Source organism: Dermacentor variabilis, chromosome 10 (genome assembly GCF_050947875.1).
Source record: "Dermacentor variabilis isolate Ectoservices chromosome 10, ASM5094787v1, whole genome shotgun sequence".
Taxonomy (NCBI): Eukaryota; Metazoa; Arthropoda; class Arachnida; order Ixodida; family Ixodidae; genus Dermacentor; species Dermacentor variabilis.
Genome location: NC_134577.1, coordinates 117444513 through 117472276, shown reverse-complemented (window position 1 = coordinate 117472276; position 27764 = coordinate 117444513). Strand labels below are relative to the sequence as shown.

The following is a 27764-nucleotide window of genomic DNA, read 5'->3' as shown; positions in this document are numbered from 1 at the left end:
CTCAATGGACGCTGAGCCGTAGTTGCATCTTTATACCGTGTTTTGCAACGCGGAATAAAAGGCATCGACGCTCTCGTCTCCTTGCTGCGTCCCCTTGTGAAAACGATAACTCTGGTGAACTTCGTTTAGCGGGTGCACGAAATACGAGGTAAACTTGCTTTTAACAACGCTGTACGACTGAACTTCTTCGGCCGACAAGTTGAAAAACGCCAGCACGTGTCGACCTTGAACAGCCATGCAATAAAGAAGCGTTCGTACTCGGACCTCTTCGGTAGCTTGGTGCAATCCTGTAGCGTAGGCACAGTCCTCGAACTGCCCAATCCAGGTAGACCATGCACTTGGGTCGGCGAAGTCGAAGCTCGATGGCTGTTGGAGTCCAGGTACCCCGGCAAACATAGCGTCGGGCTTGTTCGCCATTAGAGAGAGCGAACGGTGACCAATTCTGACACCATGTACGGTGTGGGGTGCTGACAGACGCTAGCCGCGTCTACACAAGTGACTCGGAGCCGCCTTGACCAAACGTGTGCTCACACATTTATACGACAACCACCTATATAGAACGCATGGCGCGTAGCGCCCTCTACAACGTCTACAGCTGGTGCAGTAGCCCTGTGACCTCTCACCCGAACGCTCGTTCACCCAGGTTCAGGACCGCCAGCCCTCCTGGACCAGTTGCCCAGCGGAACAACTGGGCGAGGTAGCCTCTCAGCGGGTGACAGCGTTGATTCGGGTGTGACGCCCAGCGAGGAAGCTCTTTGCCCTCGAACGCCGAATCTTGCGTGCTGCTCACGCCACGGGCCGCACTCTCTCATGCCACGCTTTTCGAGGTGCCGCCGTAGACCCTCACGACTTGGTATCAATGATGATGATGATGACGGTCCTCACTCACGGGTTTTTGCCAAGAGTCGATGTACTATTCGCCACTGCACGGCGCACTGCCTTCATATGTTTATTTTTCCTACTTCCGCGTACCATATTATCGCACTCTTCTTGCGATCTTCAATTACAACTGTCCTGCGCCAACCACTTCAGACTTGCGCTTGCGAATTTCCTGATTTCGTAACCCCTCCTATTATTCTGTCGTCCTCGAATGTACTTCCCTTCTGTTGGCACCCATTCTGTAACCCTAATGATCCACCGGTTACCTAACCTGCGCATTGCATGGCCTGCTCAGCTCCATTTTTTTCTCTCAATGTCAATTGGAATATCGGCTATGCCCGTTTGCTCTCTGATCCACACCGCTCTCTTCCTGCCTCCTTAACATTACGTTTAACATTCTTCGTTCCATCGCTCTTTGCGCGGTATTTAACTTGTTCTCGAGCTTCTTTGTTCTCCAAGTTTCTGCCCCATATTTTCGCCCCGGTAGAATGCACTGACTACACCTGATAATGGTAAGCTTCCAATCACGATCTGGCAATGTCTGCCGTATGCGCTCGAACCCATTTTTATTCTTCGGTAAATTTCCTTCTCATGATGACGGTCCACTGTGAGTAATTGATATGCGTAAGCGTATTCATACACAGAATCTAGAGGCTGACTGGCGATCATGAGCTCTTGTTCCCTTGCGAAGTAAATGAGAATTATCTTTGTTTTCTGCATATTAATCTTCATCCCCACTTTTACACTCCCTGTTAAAGTTATCAATCATCTTTTGTAACTCGTCCCCAGTGTTGGTGAACAGGACAATGTCATCTGGAAACCGAAGGTTGCCAATTAAGGTATTCACCGTGGATCTTTACTGCGAAGCCTTGCCAGTTTAGTAGCTTGAACAATCCTTCCAAGCACGCATTGAAAATTGGAGAGATGGTGTCTCGTTGTCTGACCACTTTATTTATAGGTATCTTTCTACATTTCTTGTGGGGAATCAAGGTAGCTGAGGAATCTGTAGACATTTTCCAAGATATTTACGCAAGCCCCCTGAACTCTTTGATTGCGTGGTGCCCCTATAACTGCTGGTATCTCTATTGAATGCCTATTCGTAATCTATGAAAGTCATATTGAGAGGCTGACTGTACGCTGCATATTTGTCGATTACTTGAGTGATGACATGGATGTGATCCTTTGTAGAGTATTTCTTCCTGAAGCCAGCCTGTTCTATTAGTTCACTGAAGTCACGTGTTGCCCTTATTCTACTAAAATTTATCTTGGTGAATATTTTATACAATACTGGCAATAAGCTGATGAGCCTGTAATTTTCCAATTCTTTAGCGTCTCATTGCGGTTTAGTGTAATGTTTGGATTCATCCAGCTCTCTGGAACACTTCACGTCGTGAGACAATTTGTATAAACAGACCCATCTTTGATTAAGTCGACTGTTCTTCCATCTTCATATTCTGCTGCTGCTTTTTCCCGTTTCATGTCTTGAATAGCTCTTCTAACTTTATCGCTGGTTCATTCTGTTCATTACAGTTTCTAAAGGAGGTATCATGATTCCTCTGAATACTGTACAGGTCACTATAGAATTCTCCCGCTTTTTTTACTATATCTTCGAGATTGCTGATGATATTAGCCTGCTTATCTTTCAGTGTATACATCTTGGTTTGTCCTATGCCAAGTTTCTTTCTCACTGATTTCAGGCTGCGTCCATTTTTTACGCCTTCTTCAGTCCTTCTCACGTTATAGTTGCGAATATCACTTATCTTCGCCTTTTTTAATCAGTTTTTACACTTCCGTGAATTCTATCTTATCTCTTGAGTTGGACACTTTCATTCTTTGTCGTTTCTTTATTAGGTCCATGGTTACTTGGGAGATCTTACCTACTGCTTGCCTTGGTGCCTTACATCCAACTTCAATTGCTGCTTCTGAATCCAGCCCAGTGACGGTTTAACTCACTAAGTCTATGTCATCTTCATCTCTCTGTTCTAAGGATGCATGTTTGCAAGTACCAGCCTGAATTGGTCTCCTTTTACCCTTACTGCATCTAGGTCGGCCTGTTTCTTCTTGACTAATTTTACTTTTTATCCATTCACATTGAGGTGAATCCTAGGCCTCGCTAACCTATGATCACTGCACGTTACGCAAAGTAACACTACGACATCCTGCCTGTCCTGTGATCGGGAGAAAGTATGAAATTGATTTCATTTCTTCTTTCTCCATTAGGACTTTTGAAGGTCCACTTTCTGTTGCTGCGCTTCCTAAAGAAGGTATTCATTATTGGGAGCTTATTCCTTTTAGAGAATTCTACCAGAAGCTTTCCTCTAGCGTTCCTGTAACCGATGCTGTAGTTGCCAATTGCTTGTTCACCAGCCTGCTTTCCCCCGACTCTTGTATTGAAGTCGCCCATGACTACAGTATGCCGTGTTTGCACTTTTCTCATCGCTAGTTCAACATCTTCATTAAACTGTACTATTTCTTCATCGCCGTGGCTGTAGTTGGAACGTAGGCTTGTACTGCCTTTATTCTATACTTCCTAGTTAATTTTATTACTATTGCTACCTTCTCATTATTGCCCGTAGAATTTGTCACTGTTGCCCTCTATATCCTTATGAATTATGTATACTACCCCGTGTTGCTTCTTATCTGGCAGTCCTCTATAGCAGAAGAAGTAGCCATCAGGCAGCACTGTATAAACCTCGCCAGTTATTCTAACCTCACTAAGGCCAATTATATCTCAAAACTGCATGATATTTCCTCAAAGGGTACTGCTAAGCTAGCTTCACTCGAGACGGTTCGTGCGTCGAACCTCGCCAGGTTCAGTTTCTAGTAGCGGCTTGTCCGGGTCTGGAGATTTTTTGCAGTCTACTGAAATAAATAAATAAATAAATAAATAAATAAATAAATAAATAAATAAATAAATAAATAAATAAAAACATGGTTCAACGTAGTGATTGCTTGCCGATGACGGCTTTCGTCGCTGCTTGAGTATACGCAGAAATTATGGGTATTGAAACTCACGGGGCGTGTCCTGGTAGTGTAGCACTCAAATATTTTTATTCTTTGGCATGTTGTAACATCTTGTGTACTGGCGTCCTCCAAAACATTAGGATACGTGTGAAATGGTCCGCTGGAGGATGTTATAGGAAGCCAAACGGGGCCTCTAGCAGAGGTCTCGATGAATGACGACCCCTTAGAATCTGTGCACCCAGGCGAAAGAGGTTTTTAGTCAATTGGTGGGACACTGCGTACAAATTATCATTGTCTTGAGCGTAAACACCACAATTTACTGATACAAAGTAGCTATACGTCGCTAGTATTGTTCACAAAGGGACACCAATATCAAAGCGACCCCTTTTTAAAGCCTGACACGCACCTGATTACGTATTAAACCTGACTTCCAGACGCAGACGCCATCTCTGTACATAAATATTTGCATAGCTTGGTAGGCGCTCCGCTAAACCAATGATCAACAAGATCGAAGAGGCTGAAATGCCCCCTCGTGGAATACAACGGCTACGGAATAAAATGTAATAAACTTCTCTGAAGTGCTTTTCGCGGGTTCTAGATGGAAAAAGTCATGCCTTTCACGCGTACTTAAAAAAGGGTACCGTCTGGCGACGATTGCATACACACAGTTTTCCCAGTCCGGTGCGATTGCGATACATTTTACCCGCGCAGTACCCGAGTGCTCTCTGCAAGTTTTGTCAGGCAACGAGAGCGACGCTCTCGCACATGTTGTGGGAGTGTCCTGTTATAGCAGCTAAAATGGCAGTGGCTCCGGAGGCTCTTGCGTCGAAGTGGGCCGCTGCTCTGCGCAGGTGCAACCTCAAGACACAAGAATGGGCATTCCGGCGGGCCCGAGAGACGGCGACGAGGCAAGGCCTCGAAGTTCCCTCGTGGGTTATCTGAGCCCGGGTCGTTAAACTTTGCCGGATTTTCTATAAAGTTACTTCCATCCATACCGCAAAAACCGGAATGTAGGTAAAACTTCTTTTTTCAAAAAACCGCGGCAGAATGTCGAACCTCGTCTTACGTATCGGTTTATGACGCATTTTTTTTAGAATTCAAGTTTGGGGTGGGAGAGGGGGAGGGTGTGCACTTATATCCGGTCTGACCTATGTCCTGGTGTTTAGGGTACGTGAATTCGGGTTTGAAGAGGGAAGAGGAACACATGGTTGTCGTCCTTGTTCCGTCATCCGCTTGCGCATCATTGATAATGAATCCGTTTTTACTTACGCAACTTCCAATAGTTTTACATGAAGCCACTTCATTAGAAATTGTTAACAAAGGCGCATTGCCAGTATTTCGCTTCAAATACGTGTGAAAGCAATTAGTTTTTTACCAAGCAACCACAGCACGAAAGTCAATGTAGAGCCCCAAGTTGAGCAAAACACTCAATTTATTTGGATTATAGGCTGACGTTGGTCCTCCTGAAATTTGGCAGCGGCAACGTAGAAAAGACTACGTGACTGCAGAGAGTGCATAAATCGATTACCTGCAAGCACGGCAGTGCAATCCCAGCGCGCATCAATGCTCACCTTCGATACATCGTGCTGGTTGATGACGCTGACAGCTCGCTGCGTGAGCAGGCGCGTCGTGTAGGTACCACTTGCGTTCCATAGAAGTTGACGGTTGAACCAAAAGTCAAATCCACACGTTCCTACCTACAAATAAAGAAAACACAGATAAAGTTACCGGTCGCCATACTTAAAGTGCACTCTTTGTTTTAAGACCAATACGGGAATGATAAAATCAGTTGTGTTCGTGAATGCATCGTTACCTTCGACCTATTCTGTGTCTAGTGCAGGACCGACAGCCTCACCGAGAAATCTCCAAATACCCCTGCTCTGCATAAGCAGAGTCCATCTTATGCCAATAAATACCCGAATTTTATCACAGCCCTGATTTCCTGGCGTCTTCAAGTACGTTTTTGTTCTTGTGGCACCCATCATATGACTGTGGAAGTCTCCAGAATAACTTCGTCGTTACCTAGGATTTTTTAGTTAGATCTACATGTGCAGGAGCGGTGCTGGATTTCGCTTTCATCGAAATATGGCTGCTGGGGCGGGGAATTAAGCCCTCCGGGTCGTGCTCAGCACTGGAACTTTATAAACATTGCGCCACCGCGGTCAGGGGTATCTCAACTGAATTGAAGCTTTATCGTAATAGAAGCAAAATAAATAAATGAAATAAATGTTAGCGATACACCGCATTTTTCTCAATTACATAAGCCAAGACATGGATGTAATTAATTCTTGAATACTCCACGCTAATGACAGCTTCCTATATAGCAAAGCTGCTGCTCTTGTACTGTGATACACGAGGCTCGTTCAGCCAGTAAAGAGACAAACACGAAAGGCGGGCTGCGAAGCCTCCTCAAAGTTCGCGCGCTAGCACGACGTGACGTCACGTTTTTCGTAGCGCCTTCTAGAGTTAAGTTCGTACTTTACCGACAAAGGATTACGTTGCATGCTAAAGGAATCGACGACTAAACATAGCAGGTTTCGAGAACTTCTTGGTTCTCAAATCCGAGCCCACTCGGAGTTTGTACGTAATTCGTCCAAATTGGCCGAAATAGGCGAAATTACCGTGGAATGTGTGACGTACGAATGTGTGTCGAACTGAGCTTTCGGAGACAAATTCTAGTCAATTTATTCAGCAGTATTCGACCTTTCTCCACTGAATCCGTTAAATAACCATTCAAAAACATACTTCGTCAGTTTTAATAACTAAGTCTTTCACTTTATTGTATAATGAAGCAATGAACGCAATACAGTTCTTACCAACCTCATCGGACTTGATCCAACCCTTATTAACCTTTATCAATTTGGCAATAGCTTTGTCTATATGGTATCAACATTGATAATCCGTGTTAGCATTCTGCCCACCGAAGCTGTCATCATGATTCCTATTATCTGGCGAGTTGTTCTTGTCAAACTTGGCCAATTTATTAAAGCGTAAAAGGAAAGTTAGGCACGCATTTTGTGTTGAAAAGTTTGCTGCTACACTTTAATAGTTACCTTAAACAGGCACCAAGAGAATAGATAGCTCCATGGCTGTTAACATGATGGCGCGTCATCTATAGTATGTTATACATGCTGCACGAAAACAATAACAACAATGACCTGAAGGAAAAGTTTCGTTATTAAGATCAAGAGCCAATCCATTGGTGCTTTCTATATCCTATCATAGTGGCCTTCATAATGGCTCTAGCCTTTACCGACAAAATAAGGCAAACACTTCACGTAACGGAAGCAGCCGACTGTCATTATGATGAGGCACGCATTGTTCGCGAAATCCATCAAATTGAGATTTCATCAGGTCTTGCGGTTGCGTTATCAAGGAAATTTTCTTCTGCTTATTCCAGTAAAAGTTTCCTACGCAAAATTTTGATCTCTCCGGCTGCTCTGTGGTTTCTGGATCTGTTCGCTCAAACATCCGTAGCACCTCCTGACGACTGCTGTTTCCCCGCAGTTAGCAGAGCGTCACGAATCACCGTTTCATTGATAGTGCACTTACGAAATCGAATACATGGGTGTAGTAGTCCTGCGTTGCTGTCAGGTAGCCGAGAAAACTGTCGAATCCCCGCATCGTTGGAGTGTGGTTCCAGGACGAATGACCGAGGTGCCACTGGAGGAAGTCCGAAATCAATTGTTTGTAAATCCTGAAGTTTAATTATCCGAATACATTGGGGGGGGGGGGGGGATTGAAGGGATATTCTGGACGCAAGCTCTGCAATGATGTCAAATTTGTCATATTTTTCCATGCTAACATGTTGACATGCAGCTACGCCTTTTATGGTTGCCTCAAATTGTCGACAATGTGGAATTTGTCCACATGCGAAAATTGTTCATTTGCTACGGCACAATAATATTACACTTAGGTTTTCCGCTTAAGTTTCGTTCACTTACTTTCGCCTTTGTGCGACAGGGTAACAAAGTGCTTCAAAGTGAGCAAGACCGACATTTAGGTTTATTTTTTACTTTAACCTTCCGTGTCTATATGGATCACTCTGTATACATTACCAAAAACCACACTGGATACTGCCTATTATAGGGACAATTTAAGTCAGTTAAGGCTTTAATTACCAAGTTACATGTATAGTAAGCGAACGCCTCGCTTCCGATATTTACTTAGATTACTTTTTCAACCTTCCGAATCTTGTTGAGTTTGCAGGATATTGATTCTTGCTACCACCGCCTACATTAGGCACACCGCCTACATTAGCCCAGACATGGGCTACTTAGGTACTGCATTAGTGCTTTTGATAGCTTCGGAGAACTACGGCCTCATTATGAAGATTTCTTTCTATTGCTCTTTTCTGCCTGTTGGCACTGTTTTTGTACATGGGGCAAGAACTGAGTCAAGAGATTGTAACTCTTTTCTTTGGCTCCTTCATTTATATCGGTATGTACTCATTATTGTAATTATTTTTGCTGAATAATATTATTAGTATGAGGTTTAACGCCACTGTATACGCGGGACAGTTGTTTTCAGGACGATTATTAATTTACTACCCTTTTTCAGCGATTTCTCATTGATTTAGTATAAACTTTCATTGCAACAGAAAAAAGCAAAGAAGAACAGATCAACAGCACAGGACATAATTAATGTACCCAATTAAACGGGAATGCGACGTACAAGCTATTTGTAGCCAGTTTGTAAGGACCGTTTGATGTAGAAATTCGTATTTTGTTAGTGCTACGACTAAAGAAGTACCAAAGGGGGAGAGAGAGAGAGAAATAACGTTTATGTGCACCGGCAAAAAGAGCCCCGAGGTGTCAAGAGTCTTCCTGTCTCTTCGGCTTGCTCCTCCCTTTTCAGCTGGCTGATGCTCCTTGGAGCTCAGCGGTGTCCAGGGCCATGCGGATGACTTCTCTTTGACTATCTGCCATCGAGCTGGTCATTAAAGTCTCCAAGGATTGTCTATCTCTATCTGGTGTATTGTATCTAGGACATGTCCCTATTATGTGGATCATGTCCGCCTTTGTCCCGCAGTGTTTGAAATTCATGTTCTCAGTGTTATCGTGCCATCTCTTCAGAATGTAGGGGCTGCACGTCGCCCCGGCTTGGAGTTGCCTCCATGTTATCTCTTCTTGCTTACCTAGTTTCTTATGCGCCTCTGGCTGGGTTTTCCTTCCCGTTCTATAATAAGCGAAAATTTCGCTTCTTTTTGTCGGGGCTCCCTGGCTGGAGAGGCTGCATTGGTGTACCGGTAAATAAGCTCTCGGGCCAATGCGCGCGCTTTCTCGTTGCCGGGCAAACCTTCGTGGGCAGGAGTCCATATAAGGTTTACTAATTCTTCTGGAATTGGTCCTTTCTCCAATATGTTGAGCACCTCTTTGGAGATTCTCCCTGCAGTATAATTCCTGATGGCGGTTTTGAAATGTGACATTATGATTTTGACCCCTTTTTGAGTCAAAGCTAGGGCTATGGCCATCTCCTCTGCAACTTCCACTCTGTTTTGCGTGGCACTGCAGCTCGTTAGCACCGTTAGCTTGTGCCGTCACTAAGACGAAACGTGGTCTGCTTTCATGTTCTGCTGCATCCGTGTAGAATACCCCTTGCTTTTTATCTAGCGATTTTTGTAATGATTTCATCCTGTCCTTCCTCCTATCCTAGTGGTGACTGGGATGCATATTCCTCGGGAGTGGTGGTATGCGTAGCCTGTCTCTGATTTGTGACGGAATGGCTCCCGTGTTTCTTGCTTTGGCGTGGGTTTGTGTCCAAGTTTCTCTGGAATTCTCAGACCACCTCTGCTTGTCATTAGTCTCTGCTGCTGGGAGACTAGTGTGGCTTCGATCAGCTCTTCTAGGGTGTTTGAAATGCCCATGTTTAGTATCCTCTGCGTAGACGAGCATGGTGGTAAGTTTAGGGTTGTTTTAACTGCTTTCCTAATGAGGATTTCTATTTTGTTTTTCTAGGCCCTTGTTAGTTTAAGCTACTGTGTTGCGTATGTGATCTTGCTGATCGCGAAGGACTGTACTATCTTTAATAGGTTAGCCTCCATCATGCTTGTCTTCTTGTGGGCGATTCTTCTGAGGAGTCGACATGTTTGGCTTACGCTCATTTCAAGCTTTCTACTCGTTTCCGTATTTCTTTCATTGTCCTGAATACGCAGGCCTAGCACTCGTATAGCCTTTACGTTTGGAATCGCGTCGCCATTAACCGTGAGTTTTATCCCGTGGTTAGGGATTTTCTTTCGCATTTTCTGTGGACTGATGAAGAGAGCCTCCGCCTTCGTAGCTGAACATTTAAGTCCGGCTTTCTGTAAGTGCTCTTCAATTCTATTGATGGTCTTTTGCAGCGTTTCTTCTATGTGGACGTCACTGCCTCTATTTATCGATAGGGTGATGTCATCCGCATAGATCGTATGTTCTAGACCCTGTAAGTCCTTAAGTTTGTGCGGGAGTCCCATCATTACTATGTTAAAGAGAGTGGGTGAGAGCACAGAGCCCTGCGGTGTCCCCTTATTGCTGAGCTCTATCCCTTTCTCCTCGTTACCCCCTAGACTGACCGTTACCGTTCTGTAAGTCAGAAACTCCTTTATATACTAGGAGGTACGTCTCCCTACGTTTAGGCTATTCAATTGTTCTAAGATTACCTTGTGGTCTATGTTGTCAAACGCTTTCGCCACGTCTAATCCAACGATGTCTTTCGTGTCCTTCGTTTTGTGGTGGATAATTTGCTCTTTAAGCTGTAGCATGACATCGCACGCAGATAGGTGTGCTCTGAAGCCTATCATTGTTTCAGGGTACATGTCTTGGTCTTCCAAGTATCTGTTGATTCTAAATTGTATCACGTGTTCCATTTGTTTCCCGATGCATGACGTGAGGGATATTGGTCTGAGGTTTTCGAGACTGAGCTTTTTTCCACGGTTTTGGAATTAGAACTAATTTAGCCTCCTTCCATTCATTGGGGATTTTACCCTTCTCCCAACACTCTTGCATAAAATTCGTTAGGCTTATTATTGACTTGTCGTCTAGGTTCCTCAACATTCGATTGCTGATTCTGTCCGGTCCTGCAGCTGCTTTCGTTCTTAGTCGATTCAGCTCGGCTCTACCTTCTCCTACCATGACGGGGCTGTCCAAGAGGGGGTTCTCTTCCCCTTTGCAGTCCGGCAGTGTTTGTTGCGGACCGCATTTATGATATCTATCCTTAACTTCAGCGAACAATTGTCTATTACTACCTTCTTATTTATGCGCTAGTTTCTGCATGTCTCTATGCGTCTCTGATTTGCTGCTTGGGGATCTAGTAGGTGCCTCAATAGTGGCCATGCATTTTATTTACCAATTTTATGATCCATATGTTCGCATATGCTATTCCAATTTAGTTTCGTGAGTTCAAGTGCGTATTCTTCAATATCTCCGTGCAGGTGAGCTAATGCCCTCCTAATGTTTCTATTGCTTCTATTCTCTTTCAATTTTTGCTCTAGCTGCCCTTTTTCCTCCATAGTCCGACCATTTTCCGGTGTACTATCTCTTGCGTTTCGTCTGCCTCCGCCTGCTCGGTGGCCCATGCAACCACTTCCAAGAGGTCGTTGCTCCAACTGCCTACGTCCTTGAGCTCCTCTTTCTCGTCACGTTTCTGCCTAAAGAGGTTCCAATTTACCGCTTCGATCTGCTTGGGTTTAGGAGTTGGTATGCCGTTTTCTACCACCGGCTCTATTATTCTGTGGTCGCTCCCCAAGTCGTTACACCATCGTGCGGTTATGTGTCGGTTATGTGTTATGGTTATGTACGGTTATGAGAGTAAGGTCCGGTGTGGTGTCCCTGGAAACGCTATTTCCTTTTCTCGTCGGAATTTGAGGATCTGTTAGTAATATTAGTACATGCTTGGAGATAGTATCCCATAATTCTCTGCCTTTTTCTTGCGAGGTTTTGCACCCCCAACCCGCGTGTTGCCCGTTAAAGTCTCCGACTATGACTATGGGGCTGTTCCCTGCAATGTTTTTGGACCTTTCGATGAGCTGATCAAAGCCACAATTCTTTTTTTTTTGCTTAGGAGAGCTGTGTACGTTGAGAACGTATAAGCTCCTATCTTTTCTTTTCCTCGGTACTAGTTCAATTAGGACGTGATCAATCTTAGTTGTGTCAGTATCGTGTAGGACTGCTGCTAAGTTCCTTTTAACTAAAACAGCTGTCTGCCGATTGTCTCCTTGCCCAGTGTAGGCTGTGTAGCCGGCCAATTTTGCATTTTTCCCACACTCTTGCAACGCAATGACATCTGGTTTATCGATGTTGGTTAGGAATGTTTCTAGGACTGCTCTCTTTTTCAGGAAGCCCCTACAGTTCCACTGTCAGATGGTGTCATTTTGCCAATGCATGTTGAATGTTAATTAATTGTGTTCTAAATCAATCGAATTCCGCTTTTAAAGCGAAGTCGCGTTTCTCAAATTCTGCTTTGAGGGCGATGTCGCGCTTTTCAAATTACGCTCGCGTTTGTTCCATGAATTGCATCATAGCACCGTTTATCAGTAACTTTGTCCATCTTGATGTCTGAGTCTGCCTCTCCCATTATCTTCTTTCTGAGCGGGGGCCGATCTGTTTTGCGCTCTTTGTCCCCTAAACCCTCTTCCCGTCAAGTACTGTTTCCATCTTTCTCTTTTTTCATCTCCTCGATTATCTTTAAAAATTCTTCTTTCGCCTTTTTCCTACCCTCAATCAGTATTCTAATTTGCTCTTCCTGCTTCTTAATAAGCGCTTTTAGCTCCTGGTTTTCTCTATCCTTTTCTGAATCCTGGGAGACTTTGTCTGACCAGATCACCTTGTTGGTTGTTTCCTTCTGTTGTGTCTGGTGTTGCAGCGTCTGTAGCTTCGGGAAGGACTCCGAGTGGCTCCTGGTCCTGCTGCTCGAACTCTCGCTTGGCCTGCTTTTAGGAAGTTCCTCTTCGTTCGCCTCCTCGGCCGCTTGTTTTTGCTCCCATTGTCTCTTCTTCACGATGTACGGGGTGCGGAATGCATTCCTGCACTTCTTACCCCCGGTGACATGGTTTTTGCCGCAGAGCTGGCAGTTTGGTTCGCATTGATGTCCTTCTTGTGGTCTGGTTACCCCACAACCTCTATACCTCGGTTCTTCGTTGTCACACACGTCTGATCTGTGCCCGAGTCCTCCACACTTGTAGCATACTTCGTGCCTCTTCTTGTATAGGAAGCACTGTAGAATAGCTCCCACGATGAAAACATTGCGTGGAACTTCCTCTTCGTCAAAAGTTAGAAGGAAAGTTCTGGTTTTGCCCATTCTTCTTGCTTCTAGGATTGTCGGGTTGCCTTCATCTTCGTTTAGGTTTAGAGACTTCTTTGTCGGAGTACATTTCCTCTATGCTGTGGATACCTCCATGCCCACAGCTTTCCGGTGCGTTTGCGTACGTAACGACCCCGTAATCCCTGTCTCCGATTCTGATCTTATCTATCTTCCTTATTCTTTTAGCATTCTCCATCGATAATTTGTGGTAGATGATGGTACCTTGTTTGGTGTTTATCACGAAGCGGTCTCCCTTGGCTTCTTGTAGGCTGACGCCCGCGCTTTCTCGCACTGCTCTTCCGAGGCTCACTTCCGATGCCTTCTGAAGCACCGATAGGCCTTCTCGTAGTCGTAGAGTTACTTTCCAGCCCTCGGCCGGCAGTCTCGGTAGGTTCGATGCTACCGATAGCTCCTCTTCCTTCTTCCCTGCTCCCTTCTTGAGCGCGTCGCGCCAAGCGTCCTTAGTCGTCTCCGCGCCAGCTGGCACGGTCATATGCCTCCTTTTCGCCAAAACGGTGAACCATCCTTCGTTGTCGGATCCCTTAGGATTCTTTTCGTTGCCTTCCACCATCACATCCATGTCGCCGCTTCTCTAGGAGCCGCCGCTGGCTTGGGGCTGCCCGTCGACGCCGTCCGCGGCCGAGGCCATGCCGAAGCCGAGGTCAGGCTTAGCGCGGCGTTGTGCTCCGGCCACAGTATTTTAGCCGTAAAATCGCTAAAAATCCACTCACAGGCACAAACTATTGTGTCCACAGGCTCCAAAAATCGATTTTAGCACTTTCACAGATAATTTTTGCCAGAAAAACCACCAGAAAGAATCCTTGGTTGTTCGCGGAGCCGGCGTAACCACGTCCTCACTCGTCGACGCTACCTGGTGTTCAAGACGTACCAACGAATAATGCTATCCGGACCACGGAGAAAAATAACTCCGACGCAGCGCAACGCATCCTCTCGGGACAAACCGTGCAACGCCGACACCGGGGGTCTAAGCTCGTTCCTTTGCTCTCTCCCTGCGCTCCGCGTCACGCTTTCGCACGTACTTTCTCCTTACCTTCCACTTTGCGTCGTCTGCTTTTATGCATAGAGAGTTTCATACAATAATTACTAGAGGGAACTCTAGCGCTAGTGCCTACGGGAGCTGCAATGAGAGCGGTTGTACTAGCATGGGAATTATGGGAAGTACATGAATTTGCCTAAACTTCGTCCTCTTGGCTTCAAGCGGCTTTGTGACTTTTTAAACTCGTAATTTTCAACAATGTACTGCGTAATAAATAATTAAATAAACATCATTACAACTGTCTGACGGCAGCATTCGAACACAAAAGCCTGCATATTGAAACCATTAAGCCACAGACGCATGTATCGACAAGCGGATAAAACGCCCTTATGATTTTACCGCCGGCATGCCAGTGCCTTGAGACGCATGGCGCGCTTCGATTCGGCCGCCAGGACAAGCTCAATCGTTGAATTAATAGCAATTTTGCGTGTTCGCGGCGTCTTCTGCACTTCGAAGAGTATAGATAGCGCTGAAATTTAGGACAATAAAATTTATATAGCGTAATATACAAAGCCACAAGAACGTCTGAATCCACAAGCACGAAGATCAGACAAATCCATGTACACCCCATCATTCCTATGTTTGTACAACCTTAGAGTTTGTCATATAGGTACGACAACTGCAGCGCCAGAGTTCCCTCTAGTAATTAATTGTATGAAACTCTATGCTCTAACTGGATGGATGGATGGATGGATGGATGGATGGATGGATGGATGGATGGATGGATGGATGGATGGATGGATGGATGTTATGAGCGTCCCCTTTGGAACGGGGCGGTGGGCTGCGCCATCAAGCTCTTGCCAATATACTGCCTAATGTCCCACTAGCTTAAAGTATAAAAAAGAAGAAAAAAAAACACAGTGAACTCCCACAACCAAATTTTCTGATCGCCTATTGCGAGCTGTGCTTTTGTACGATTCCGTTTTTTGTCGTTTCCCTACTTTTCTTCCACCAATCCTCCAATCGCCTCTTACTTATCCCTACTGCGGACATGTTTACTTTTCCACTGCTCTCGCTGAACCCAAGCGCTTCAAGGAGGCCAGTGGTGCCTAAATCGACCGCTGGGTAGACGTCTTCGCATTCTAATAAAACATGCTCCATAGTTTCCCTAGCTTTAGCGCAGCAAGCACATGATTCTTCTTCCTTCTTATATCTGGCTCTATAGGTGCGTGTTCTAAGGCATCCCGATCTCGCTTCGAAAAGTAATGAGCTTCCCTTTGAGTTGTCATAAATTGTTTCTTTCCTGATTTCGTTTTTTCTTCTTATGTAGTTACTCATAGCTTGTTTCTTTTCCATTGCCGCCACCCATGAGATTATTTCAGCCTCTCTGACTTTCTGCTTGACCTTCTTTGTTGCTGTGTTGCCCACCCTACAGGGCGCACACTTGCCGGTAAGCTTCCTAGTTCTTTTCCTCCACTGTGAATCAATGTTTTCCTGTACAGATACATCAACACTCTCCCAGCCCATTTACTTTCTTCCATATTCCTCAGTTGTTCTTCATACTCAATTTTACTGCGAGCTTCCCTCACTTCAAAACTAGTCCAGCCCATATCATCCTGCACAGCTTCATTTGTAGTCTTCCCGTGAGCGCCCAATGCGAGGCGACCTACTGACCCTTGGTTCCCATCGAGTCCTGATTGTACCCCTGATTTAAAGCAAACAACCACATTCTCAAAAGTAAGTCCTGGAACCATTACACCTTTCCACATACCTCGGACCACCTCGTACCTATTGTAGCCCTATAGCGCTTTGTGCTTCATTATGGCTGCATTTCTCTTCCCCTTCACTGTTGTTGTTTTTTCCTGTGTTTCCATATATCTAGTGCCTTCGTTTATCCATATACCAAGGTCTTTATATTCTGTTAGCCGAGGTAATTCCTGGCCCTGTATCGCCACTGTCTGTTCACTGTTTTCATTGAATAACATAACAGCAGATTTTCTAACACTAAATTGCAAACCTATCCTGTCCACAGATATTAGCCATACGTTGCAAATCACTTTGCTTGTTAGCTAACAAGACAATGTTGTCCGCATAAAATAAACCTGGAAGCTGCTGCTCTACTACTGTACCCGCCTATTTGTATGAGAGTTTAAAGCCGACATTACTTCCTTCTAGCGCCCTCTCTATCCTCACCATGTACATCATAAACAGCAGTGGAGATAAAGGGCACCCCTGCCTCAGTCCCTTGTTGATATGAGCTTTCTCCTTGCTCCTCGTCCCTTCCCACTTAGAGTTACTGTATATGCTCCCAAAGGTAGCAGAGTTGCGCATCTGTTTTATCACGCCGCTAGCGCCTCTATTGGCAGAGCGCCATCACGTGGTAGTCAAGCAACCGTGCATTGCGGACAAGCAGATGCTCGGCCAATTTTTGTATTTCCCGACGCCGCCGCTGCAGCGAACTGGATTGACACAAGCTACCGCCAGTCAAATTCAAAGCGAATCCGGCCGATCTTGGCGTTCGCTGTTCGCGTGCGGGCTAGCTGCGGAGAGCTAGCTATGTCAATCCTGTGAGAAAAACTTTCACTACACTCCCACAGAAGGTTACTTTTGGAATCCCTGCAGTGAAAAGGCACATAATGAAGTGGCACTTGCAGGTGTGGCTGATATCCAGTGCCTGCTAGTAGGTGGGTACGTTTCTACAGCAAGTATAACGGGGTACCAGTGTCGAAATACTAATGGTTGGTCATTGATTCACCAGTAATATTTTAGACTGCCTACACGTTGAGAGCTTTGGCACATAAGCAGCTATCCCTAATGCAAAACCCAGTAACCAGTATCCAGTGTTCAGTGCAGCGCCGGATTATGGGCCCAATGCCGCGAGCTGGATGCTGGGGCGCTGGGCAGTTGCGGCGTACTGGTGCGAAAAATCGCTCTAACGCGTTAAATACGCAGTGCCTGGACACCGTATATATTTTTTTGGAATCGAGAAAGCAACAGAGAGCGTTTTGGGGCAATAAAAAAAAAGAAAAAACTCCGACCGGGATTCGAACGTCAGACCTGCAGATCCAAGCCCGGTACTTTACCACTACGCCACGCCAGGAGGCGAACGTGAGCGGATAATTTGCCATGTCGAGGATCGAGAAGCAGTTTTAGTTTCACAGAGATAACGTCTCGCTCAGTCATAGTAGATGCGCTATCGCCCAGCAACTAAAGCTCACGCCTGTACCAGAAAGAAAACTTTTCTGTCAGTATTCAGTAGCATGCTCGGAAGTGCCACAACATCGATTTTCACTTGCGACTGGCATTTTTACTTCGAAAAAAGTCCTAAATGAGCCGCCAACCCGGAACGCTGTATGGGCTGTTACTACTGATTTGGATAGCTGTTTCTTGTTCTTCACGCGAAGGATATGCAACATTTTCTTAGTTCAGTGATGCCTTTCAGTGGACACGTCTGTCTACTAGTCATATACCTTCGTCAGAGAAGCGCAGGCTAGTGCCGGGAGCCTTTGGCGACAGCACATATATACCTGTGTTTATGACGCGTCCCAAGGGCGCTCATCGCTACTTGTACTGGCACTGTAAACATGAAAAAATGGTTTATTTAAGAACACCGATGCGAAAGCTGAAATATAGAGTGATTTATCCTCGTTAGACTTCTTGCTTCCTGAGCCTAGGCGGACTCGGCGAATACGCTAGGCCTAAGCTTCGGTAGGGACCGATCTCGGCGCCTTTTTCTTGACGATCTTATGCAGTCAGCTGTTTCGATGTGCTTTGTTTGCGATTAGGCGGAAAATCAGTCCAAAAGCGATGCAATAGCGTCCACGGTCGATCGCCGGTACGGTAGGCATGCCGCCTGCAAAAACGGAGTGCGGCTTCACCGCATAGATTTGGTTGCTTCCCAGGCAAGATGGCGCGCAACTCTGATACCTTTGGTAGCACCTCGGCCGCTCAATGGAACGCACTTGGTGCGGCCCGTCGCGTCGGCCGAGAGAGGCGTGACGCGTCTAGTTCCCATCGCCACCGCCGCAGCGCCACTGCTCCGGGACAGTTGCGGGGGGAGAGCTGTGCTCCGCCCGCCGCGGCCGCGTGGTCAGCGCTTGATTTGTTCCGATAAAGAGCTGCGTAGCGGTGTTTCACAAACTATGAATGGTAATGTCAACTGGCGATTTGCTACTGATAGCAGTATGTCAGCATCGCTGCAGTTGTCAGCGACAGTTTGTGTCGGAAGTCACCTATGTTAGGTGCGCTTCTTCGAGCGTTCGACACACCCGAAGCCGGTTAACCGCTATGTTAACTTGTTGCATATAATTAGTTGGTTAGCATATAAATGCTCGTTTTAAGAAGTCCGAACTCTGATCAGTCTGGTCCACAATTAGAGCCGATGATTAACGCTGTTTTACGTTTCTGGACATGCAGAAATGTACTGCATTATAGTTCAGCCGGTTCACGGGTATATGCGGGAAATATTTTGCAAATGGGCACTACTAGCCTACATCAATGGTCGGAAAGAAAACAATAAAGGCAGAAGTCAGTAGGTTGAGTCCAGTTTTTCTTTTCATTTCAAAGTTCATGTACACAGAATCTGAAAGCGTTACAAGCCCAGAACTTTCCTCAAGCGAGGTTTATCAGTAAGCAAAATTTTTTCCACTGTCGAATTCAGGCTGCTAGCCCAGTTCGTCAACAATGGTCTTATGAGCTTGCTCAAAAATACTCTGCAGAGGTCCTCAGCGTGGCTGCGATCCTCTTTTTCACAAGTCAGCGCCGGACGTTGTGTGAAATGAGGAAGTAGGGCTGACATAAAGGTGTTGCATAGCCTGCTGGTTCGTCTCACGTCTGCGCACTTCATGACCTTGGTGACGAAGGTGCATACAAGCTTACACAGGCCAACTGCTTCTATTGTTGGGTACCTTAGCCATCCATCATCAACGTTGCGGATCAATCTATAAATTGCTTCAGCTGGCCTCGCTGCTTGAAAAAGGAGTTTGCAGGAATTACAAGCCACCTGAAGACGAGCATAACAATTTAGCTTGAAAAACGGTACTAAAAGAACATAATCTAATATATTCGTAATGAAATCAGCCACAGACATATATATATATATATATATATATATATATATATATATATATATATATATATATATATATATATATATATATATATATATATATATATATATAGATGTGTGTGTGTGTGTGTGTGTGTGTGTGTGTGTGAATTAGTCGCTTAAACAAAGGACAAAAGAATGCACGCCTAATCCAATTTTTTAAACTCGTAAAACAACTGTACCTTTTCCTCACATGCACGTGCAACGTAGCCGGCCATGTATACGCAATTGGTGTGATAACTCTATCAGCTAATAGCTCACTCCCCATAGTGATGAATTCAAGGTCACTCGAGAGCTCACTGGCTGCAGATGAGATGGCAGCTGGCAAGACAAGTTTCACCATCCTGAATGGGAAGTTTAACGGCTGTTTTCGCCAAACATGGCGAAACCATGTTCTTCGACCATGCTGCCCGCCGTTGAGGATCGCACGGAAATTCATAATATCGTATCGTCGGATCTTTCCTTGCGTTGGTGCTGCACAGCGGCACACAGCAGTTGCGCGGCATGGCACCGTCTGTGCTAACGTCTGTTCACACCGTACACGATCACACACGTGCGGAGATCCAGTAGGGCAGACGTATATCATAAAGAAACCCGCTGCGACGCGTGAGACCCACTGGCTCTGCGGCGCTCGGGCGCTCTTCCTCCTGCAAAGCGTCCCGGAGCAGTGGCGCCCCGACGGCGGAAACTGTAAACTCTCGCATCATGCCCTCGCCCAGTAAAACTGGCGCGACGCGACGGGCCGCACCAAGTGCCTTTCCATTGAGCGGCCGTGGTAGCACATACAGTAACTCTATTCCCATTCACCGCGTAGCGCCATCTGCCGAGGCTTGTGTAAATCATTCCCCAGCTTGCTTCCAGGTGCGCATGCGCTGAGTGGCGGAGGCCGGCGACGATGGCGGCGCAGAACGGGCGTTGCGGCGCGCGTAGACCGTGTCGTCTGCTAGGAACTCGGACCCTCGCCTGTGTTAATTTGACAGCAATCAAACACAAATAATATATGCCTACAAAAAATAAAAGCGCGAATGAATACATGGCAGCGCTCTTTCTTCACCTAAGCGAAAAATTTTTCCATGTTTTAGAGGACACAGAAGAAAAATAATTCTGCACGAAAAGGCACAGCAGACGCACTTGTTTTTCATGCCTGAACGTCTGCGCGAAACATTCGAAATTTTCATGTCCCTCGCGTTGTTTGCCATGTGTGCAACATGTTTATACACGCCTGACGGAACAAGGTATCTCGATACTTTTGCGTGAAGAGACGGAGCAACAGGACATGAAACTATGAATGATGTTACCGGCTGTAAATCTGGGTAAGACAAAGGATAGAAGTATTCAATCTGCATGGCGCAATATAATCCGCAGCTGGTGCACCAGCAGAGACAAAAAATTTGTTAGAGTCAGCGACCATTTGAAGCAAAAGATAAAATATGTGCGCTACACTTCGAGATGCACCCTATTTTTGACAGGTACTTCAGCAATGTAAGGAAATTGCCTCGACTTCGAAAGGCAGCCGTTCCTTCAATTTTTGAGGGAAGCCTGGTACTCTCAATGATCCATAGTGCCAGGAGGAACCAGAAGACGCCGATGCCGAGTGACATGAGGAGGTCAATTTGTCTACACCTACACACTATAGGCGCCTTCCCTTCTCCAGACACATGCGGTAATGAAAATTGTCAGCGTTCCTTTGAGAAGGATCCTTCTGATGGCAGCCTGGCAGGAATCTATTCAGCAAGGAGGATAGTTTGAGTGTGCCTTCAAAGCAAGAATCCGAAAAAGTGGCACAAGCAGCTCCACTGCTCGAAAGGGCAAGCCACACTCTCTGAACAGAGATCGAAACTTCCTTTTGCAGGAGCTCATTTTGCATCGAGAAAGAGTCAAGCTTCCGCCTTCGTGGGGCCACTACAAGGTACGAAAGATTTCGAGATCAGATAGTTGGCTGTTGCTCTCCAAGCAAAACGCCGGTTTTTGTAAGTGAAGACACAGTTCCTTCTGTAACGAAGTGCAGCTATGACAGGGAAGGCATTCATGGGAAAATATGTGAGGCATTTATACTAAACTGCAATTTCAATAGCGCAGTCGACTTTGAAGTACAACCGACTACCACAGAAGACTTGAAGCACATGGTAGAGACTACTGACAAGATAAAGATGTGCAGCGTTCCCGCAAAGTAAGATTACCTCGCTGTGACAGCTCAGGGGTCCTACGTGGGTTCCTTGGTGTGTGGACGCACAGAAGGGGCACTATTTACGACAGTGACCAGTGTTCGCACTGCGAAAGACTTGCGGGCACATTGTGTTGCCACGCGATGCCGAGGACTACTTCCCTTGCAATGCAAAGTCGACAAATGTCTACGAAGCAACAATAGCCCATGTGCTGGAGACACATAATCTCTGCTTCCTTTGTGAAGTTCATAAGCTTTCTTGAGCCTCTGAAGCAGCGATTCAGCCACCGCTTTCAAAAGGGGCTGATGGAACCCTGTGGTTTCCAAACGTTGGAATTGAACGTCAAAGCTACTTTTAATAGCGTGGTGACAGCTTTTTTCGAGTGCATCGCGGAAACGATCCATCGCAATCCCCAGTTTTACAATCTTTGAATGTGCAGAACCAAATGCTAAAAGAGCTTTCTTGCTTTGCCTATCAAGAAGAAAAGCAGTGGCTGAATCGCTGCTTCAGACGCTTAAGAAAGAACATACAAAGCTGGCAGATGGGGCAACTGAACGTAGGAAACTCGAAGTCATGCCGTATGTGCATAAAGTGAGCCACAACGTCTAAAAGGTTGCGGCCAAGCAGGGAATAAGTTTTCTGCCCCTTGCAAGCTTTCGGCTCTGTGCTCGCGCATTTCTCGAGGCAGGGCAAGGAACCACGTTTGCACAACGCAGCACGAAAACCGTTTCACGGCATGCGTCGCACGGTTTGTGTATAAGTTCCCTCTCACATGCGAGAGAGTTTGCATAGGCCAAACCGGTCGATGCATTAATGACCACCTGCGTGAACACCATTCCTCTCTGGGATGCAGTACAAACTTGCCTCGCCATTGTAATGAATGTGGCTGTTACCCATTGTTCAGCAATGTAACGATTCTTGGTAGGGGCAAAGGCAAAGAAGAGCGAGAAATCCTGGAAGCGTACTACATCAGTTTATTAGGTGACGACCGCATTAGTACAACCTCGGTGCGCTTACATGAAAAAAAAAATTGCTTTTTTAGGTCGGTCACGATGATGTGATATCCTGTCTTTTCATGCTCTGTGACTAGTGAAGCTGTTGTTGCGCACGCTCTGCTGGCCTTGCTGGGACGACGCCATTTCTAATAAAGCCCAGTTGATAGTACAGTCGTTGTGGTGTGAACCTCTCTTCCTCTCTTCTGTCTTTTGTGATTGATTCTTTCCCTTAAGCTATGTACCAACCGGCCCGGATTTCAACCCTTCAGCAAATCACCTTATAGCTCTGGCGACCAACCACCTAACTCTGCTTCTCCGTCGTTCATCAACTGCCGCTCAACTTCGCCGCACCGTCTCTCGCTGCCTCCTATGCATTGTCGACCAGCGCCCTCCGAACTGGAAAACTAAGCGACGCAGCTCCTGGGGCTAGAGCTTCGTGACCATCGAACTTCCGAAGTCCCCACTTGTCGCCTATGAACGTTCTCGAAGTTGTTGCTGAATGTATTTCTATGGTAGGGCTTGTGAACACCGGCGCGGTAGGGCTTGTGAACCGGCGCTGAGTAGCGCGCGCAAATCTTATCGCTGATTAGGAAAAAAATCATGAGCTATTTCACTCTGTGAAGGTGGCTGACCAGCGAAGCTGTTTAGCACACGATACGGAAGAGACACAATTTTGAACAAAGGTAGGAACTCATTTAGTGTCTTGACGAGTAGTCATCGTGACGAAAGGTACGCACACTCATTTATTGTCTTGATCGGTGGTTATTATTTCACGCGCAACTGCAATCACATTTTTCGATAACGTCAAATCGATGCACGTACGCCGCCGAGTGGTGTGGCATCGCAACGGATATGTCTGCGACACGGAACGCGTAAACCGCTCTTTTTTCGGTACCCACACATCCACGTTGAAATCACCGACAACGACAACAGTAGCGTCATCGCAGCTAATTCACTCAAAGTGAGTAACCTTGAACCTTACGGGACTATGAGTGACTGAATTTTTGCGAGCTTACGGAGGTATGAGCCATTGCTCAAGGGGGTATGAGCCATTGATCAGGACAGGTTTCGGCAAGCTTTTCTTAATGTTGTGTGCTTGATTAGAAAGAATTTAAGCACTCTTCACTTCGCTTTGATGAGTGCTTGTAGCCTCTGGCTTACGGGGCTATGATCTATTGCATTTTTTTTTCTTGCTTACGGGAGCATGAATGCTTACGGGGGTATGAACCATTGATGATGATAGTTTTTTTCCCAGAGAACAAAAATGCACGAAATCCTAGGCACACACTGCGTCGCTCACGGCGTCACTGTATAAATTGTCTCAGCGCACAACAGGTGCATTAGCAGTTTGATCTTTATTAGCCTGTACGGCTTGCGTCACCATCAAGGCAACTTAGTACACGAATGATTTCATAATAATATCTGCCTGTTCGCACAAATTCATCCTGGGTTGTAATTTTTTTTCGCGCCGTAACGCTCTCACGTGCCGAAATTTTCGTTTTCTCTCCGTTATGCGGTTTATGAGAACACCCGGACTACTCCGCCAAAATTTGTCGTTCAGCAGGATAATTGCGTTCCGCCCTTTTCTTCTGCTTTCAGTTGTACCCGTCTTTTGCAACAACGCACCGGATGCAGTCGTACTTTTCACACTCTCAGATATCTTCTTGATACGCAAAGCCCTTCCGCTCCAATTTTTCGCTCTCGATGTCACGCCCGGCTCCAGTACATTGCTTGTTCCGAACCCGCTCGCTTGTCCGATAACGCTGATTCGTGGTGAATGTCTTGGAAGTGTCCAGCCCATTGACGCCATACTTATAGCAGATGTAAGGCATGATGCATCCCCCAGAAAACTCAGTGCCATCAGTAAACTTGGCACCAACAAAGATGATTTTCGTACGACTGCCTTTAGCGGCTCTATTGCCCCATGGCCTTACAGATGTACAACACTCGCAGTTACTACATTTTCTTGAGCACTTTCGCGCTTATTTTGTCTTCAAGCAGCCTCCTCTTGGATGAAAATTCCCTATGCAGGACGCCATTGACACTGAATGTCACCCGCCTTTACGCTAACGGCCGTACCATGTTTCCACCACTGAGCGCAGGGCCATTACTCAGGAAGTCGACGATCTGCTTCATCTTGGCGCCATTAGCGCTTTCCACAGCCCCTGGGCATCTCCCGTTGTACTCATCAAGATGACCGTTCCATACGCTGCTGGTTCGACTACTCGCCGCATAAGCATGATCACCTGTAAAGATATATGTCCTCTTCCTCGCACTGATACCACTCTCGATAGCTTCATGAAGAAAATAATTTTGTGCCTTGTAGACTTTTACGTTGAGTTGAAGCCAAGAGTCCGTCAGACATTGTCAGGCACATGTTGGAGATTATAAAATGTTGGTCATAATAATCGGGAGCGAAGACGGTTTCGGCAAAGACATGTGCACCACTTCAAGCCGCGCAAGATATTGTCCATCATTCTTTCGGATATAGCCGGCACATTAGACAGTCCGAATAACATGTCGCTAAATTTGTGCAAACCATCTGGAGCAACGAATGCGGTTTTTGGGCGATCAGCTTCCGCCACTGAAACCTGCCAGTACAGATACCAGCAGCCTTGGAGGCACTGCGCAATCAAGAATACAGAAGGCATAGGTGAATGCTTTGTGAAATATCGACAGAGATTCCGCAGCGATCTTGCTTCTCCACAAGAAAAGTGGAAAATTACCTATCAAGAGAGGGGTCAGGCAATAAAACACACTTCTCATGAGGAAGGAGGATTTTCCTCCTTCCTCATGAGAAGCTCTCTAGAGCACAGGCATCTACCCTCCGTATGCTTCATACCAGATTATACCCTAGTCTTTATTACTACAGCCATTTCATCGAAGGCCTTGATCCAACCTGCCCAGATTGTGGAGCCGCTTGTACGTTAGATCACATGCTCAGGCAGTGTCACTCATTACAGGGTCCTCAACGCACGACCGAAGGGACATGGAGCTTCATGCCCAGAAGCTCAGACCTTGTGCACCAACTCAGCCGTCCAGAGGGCCCACGGCGGTGAGGCTCCGCCTACCCGTCCCGACGTGGAAGTGGCCCGCTGCTCTATCGCCTTGGGCAGTAGCGCACCTCAGGACCTAATTAAAGGTCCGTCCGTCCACCCGTACATGCATATGTACGTACGTACGTACGTACGTACGTATGTATGTATGTATGTATGTATGTATGTATGTATGTATGTATGTATGTATGTATGTATGTATGTATGTATGTATGTATGTATGTATGTATGTATGTATGTATGTATAGAGTTTCTCACTACATTACCTAGAGGGAAATCTGGCGCTGCTGCGCTGTGGTATGCATGGGAATGCCGGTATAGACCGTTTCATCGGGCGAGGAGGATAGGGCGCGCGGAGAGCCTTTCCTCCTCTTTGGCTTGGGCGATCCGGCGCGGGGCAGCTTGAAAGTATTGCTGTCGCGTGCTCCGGAACGATTTCTTGATGTTTTAGATCGCACTCTGTGAAATTTACGCCGTGTCCGTTCATATAAGGTCGTCAGGGAAGCCTTTCGGTGCATCGGTAACTACAATAGGCGGAAATATCTTTTGGGGGCGCGAAAATGTGACGCGTTTTATCAGCCGCGGTGTACGCACATTATCAGTCGTGGTGTGTGTATGTGTTCTGAACTATTTTGCTTATATCAGTTTTAACTCAGCAAAGAAAACCGGTGTCTCTTTATTAGCAGCATGAAATGGTAATTATGCTCAATATCTGATCGCTTGGCGTAGGGAGTAAAACATAAAGCATGAGAGCGCATGCTCGTGCACGGCCAACCTAAGGCAACCACGAAACATCTAAGCGGCAGGCGCAATCAAATATTTGTGACGCACCGGCATCGTTCTCGCGCATTTCAAGTCTAGTAGGCTTGAAATTACCATATGTCTACGCTAGCCTTCCTGCATGAGGCCGATGGCGCTGCTCAACACAGCGGTCACTGCGGTTGGTGATCCAGCACGGTACATATGTAAGATGTGTGCTTCGGCATTGCCTTTTTGGCCTGCATACAGCCATAATATACGAGGGATCGCATAAAAAGAATGCGATGCCTATATTTGATGACAAAATTTCCGTAATACGTGTGAGTGCGTCGTAGAGAATGGAACGAACACAACCGAAAAAGAAATTCGGTTATCATCCTCTTTCTAGAAAACGCAAGAGAAAACGGGCTAACACCGCAACAGGGCCTTGCATAGTCACGCCGCACAACGTTTATAAATATATAACCGCTGATGCGGTGTGCTTGGACCAAGAGGTATATAGAACAAAGATATCTGTAATCCAGCACCTACCACTGCTTAGGACGCTCGCGCAATTCGTGAACAGTCCCTTTGCTGGAGAAGCGTAATTCAGACTGTAAGGTATGCTGCTATCACTTGTCAAAACTATTTTATTCAGGGGCGGAAACCCCATCCATCGAACCAAGTAGTCACGCAATGTAACCTGCAGCGAACAGTTTGAACGCTTGTCAAAGTATAACATCAATGCTCCTATCGTAGCAGAACGGTACCCACGCTCACGCTGTTACGATCGTCGCGTATGTTTCATGGCTCCTAAACCGCAGCTTAGAAATGGAGGATAATACTGCAATAAGGTCACATTAGTGACTGGAACATTCAGAAACACACAATTCATCTCCGAGGCTGATTGTAGACTCGAATATGCGCGCACACATCGCGCTGCGTGTTCCGTCAACCTCAACGCCAGCAGAAATTCCGGCCATGACGCCTTAAACCACTTCAGCACGTCTCACAGAACCTTACCATGTAGAAGACACACGTAATACTAAACAGGCCGCACGACGACGAAAACAAACGCCAGAACGTGCCGCCGAGCGTATACCTGCCATGCAAAAGACCGCTTTCACCCGAGCCAGTATGGCGCTGCTCATAGGCGGCGCCACTGCGCTCACAATATGGCGGCGCCTACGAAAAGCGGTCTATATTGTGACTTCGGATTGGCATCGTTCTCGGAGAGACAGGGCACCTTGAAGACACGCTTGGCAAGCACTGTCCTGTCTGTCAGAATGATTTATTTTCTACTAAAACGGTACGTAAAAAGCTGCTTTGGTTTTATTATTACAAAAAACATGCTTTGTTTTAATATAAGAACATGTTATTGCGTGTACGATTATATGTTACGTAAAACGTATCAGCGGGCAGCTAAAGTTGGAGGACAGACGACAAGGTTCGCGCTCACTTTGAAACAGTTTGTCGTCTGTTCTTGCTTTTCTTCGCTTAGTCATGCATTGTAGGTGAGTAAAGATGTAATATGCGTGAATGGAAACATTTGATGAAGATTTTACTTTGAGAACGGGTTATTTTTGT

At 46.2% G+C, this 27764-nt stretch overlaps 1 protein-coding gene across 1 annotated transcript in view; it reads right to left on the bottom strand.

Annotated features, from left to right (window-relative positions):
• Window positions 1–27764, bottom strand: part of LOC142559393 (arylsulfatase B-like) — a 250385-nt gene that overhangs the window by 130855 nt on the left and 91766 nt on the right. The window contains exons 5-6 of the mRNA XM_075670995.1: window positions 7396–7506; window positions 5415–5540 (exon numbers count right to left, since the gene is read on the bottom strand). Of these exons, the coding sequence (XP_075527110.1) occupies window positions 5415–5540; window positions 7396–7506 (237 nt within the window). The remainder of the gene's footprint in view (window positions 1–5414; window positions 5541–7395; window positions 7507–27764) is intronic.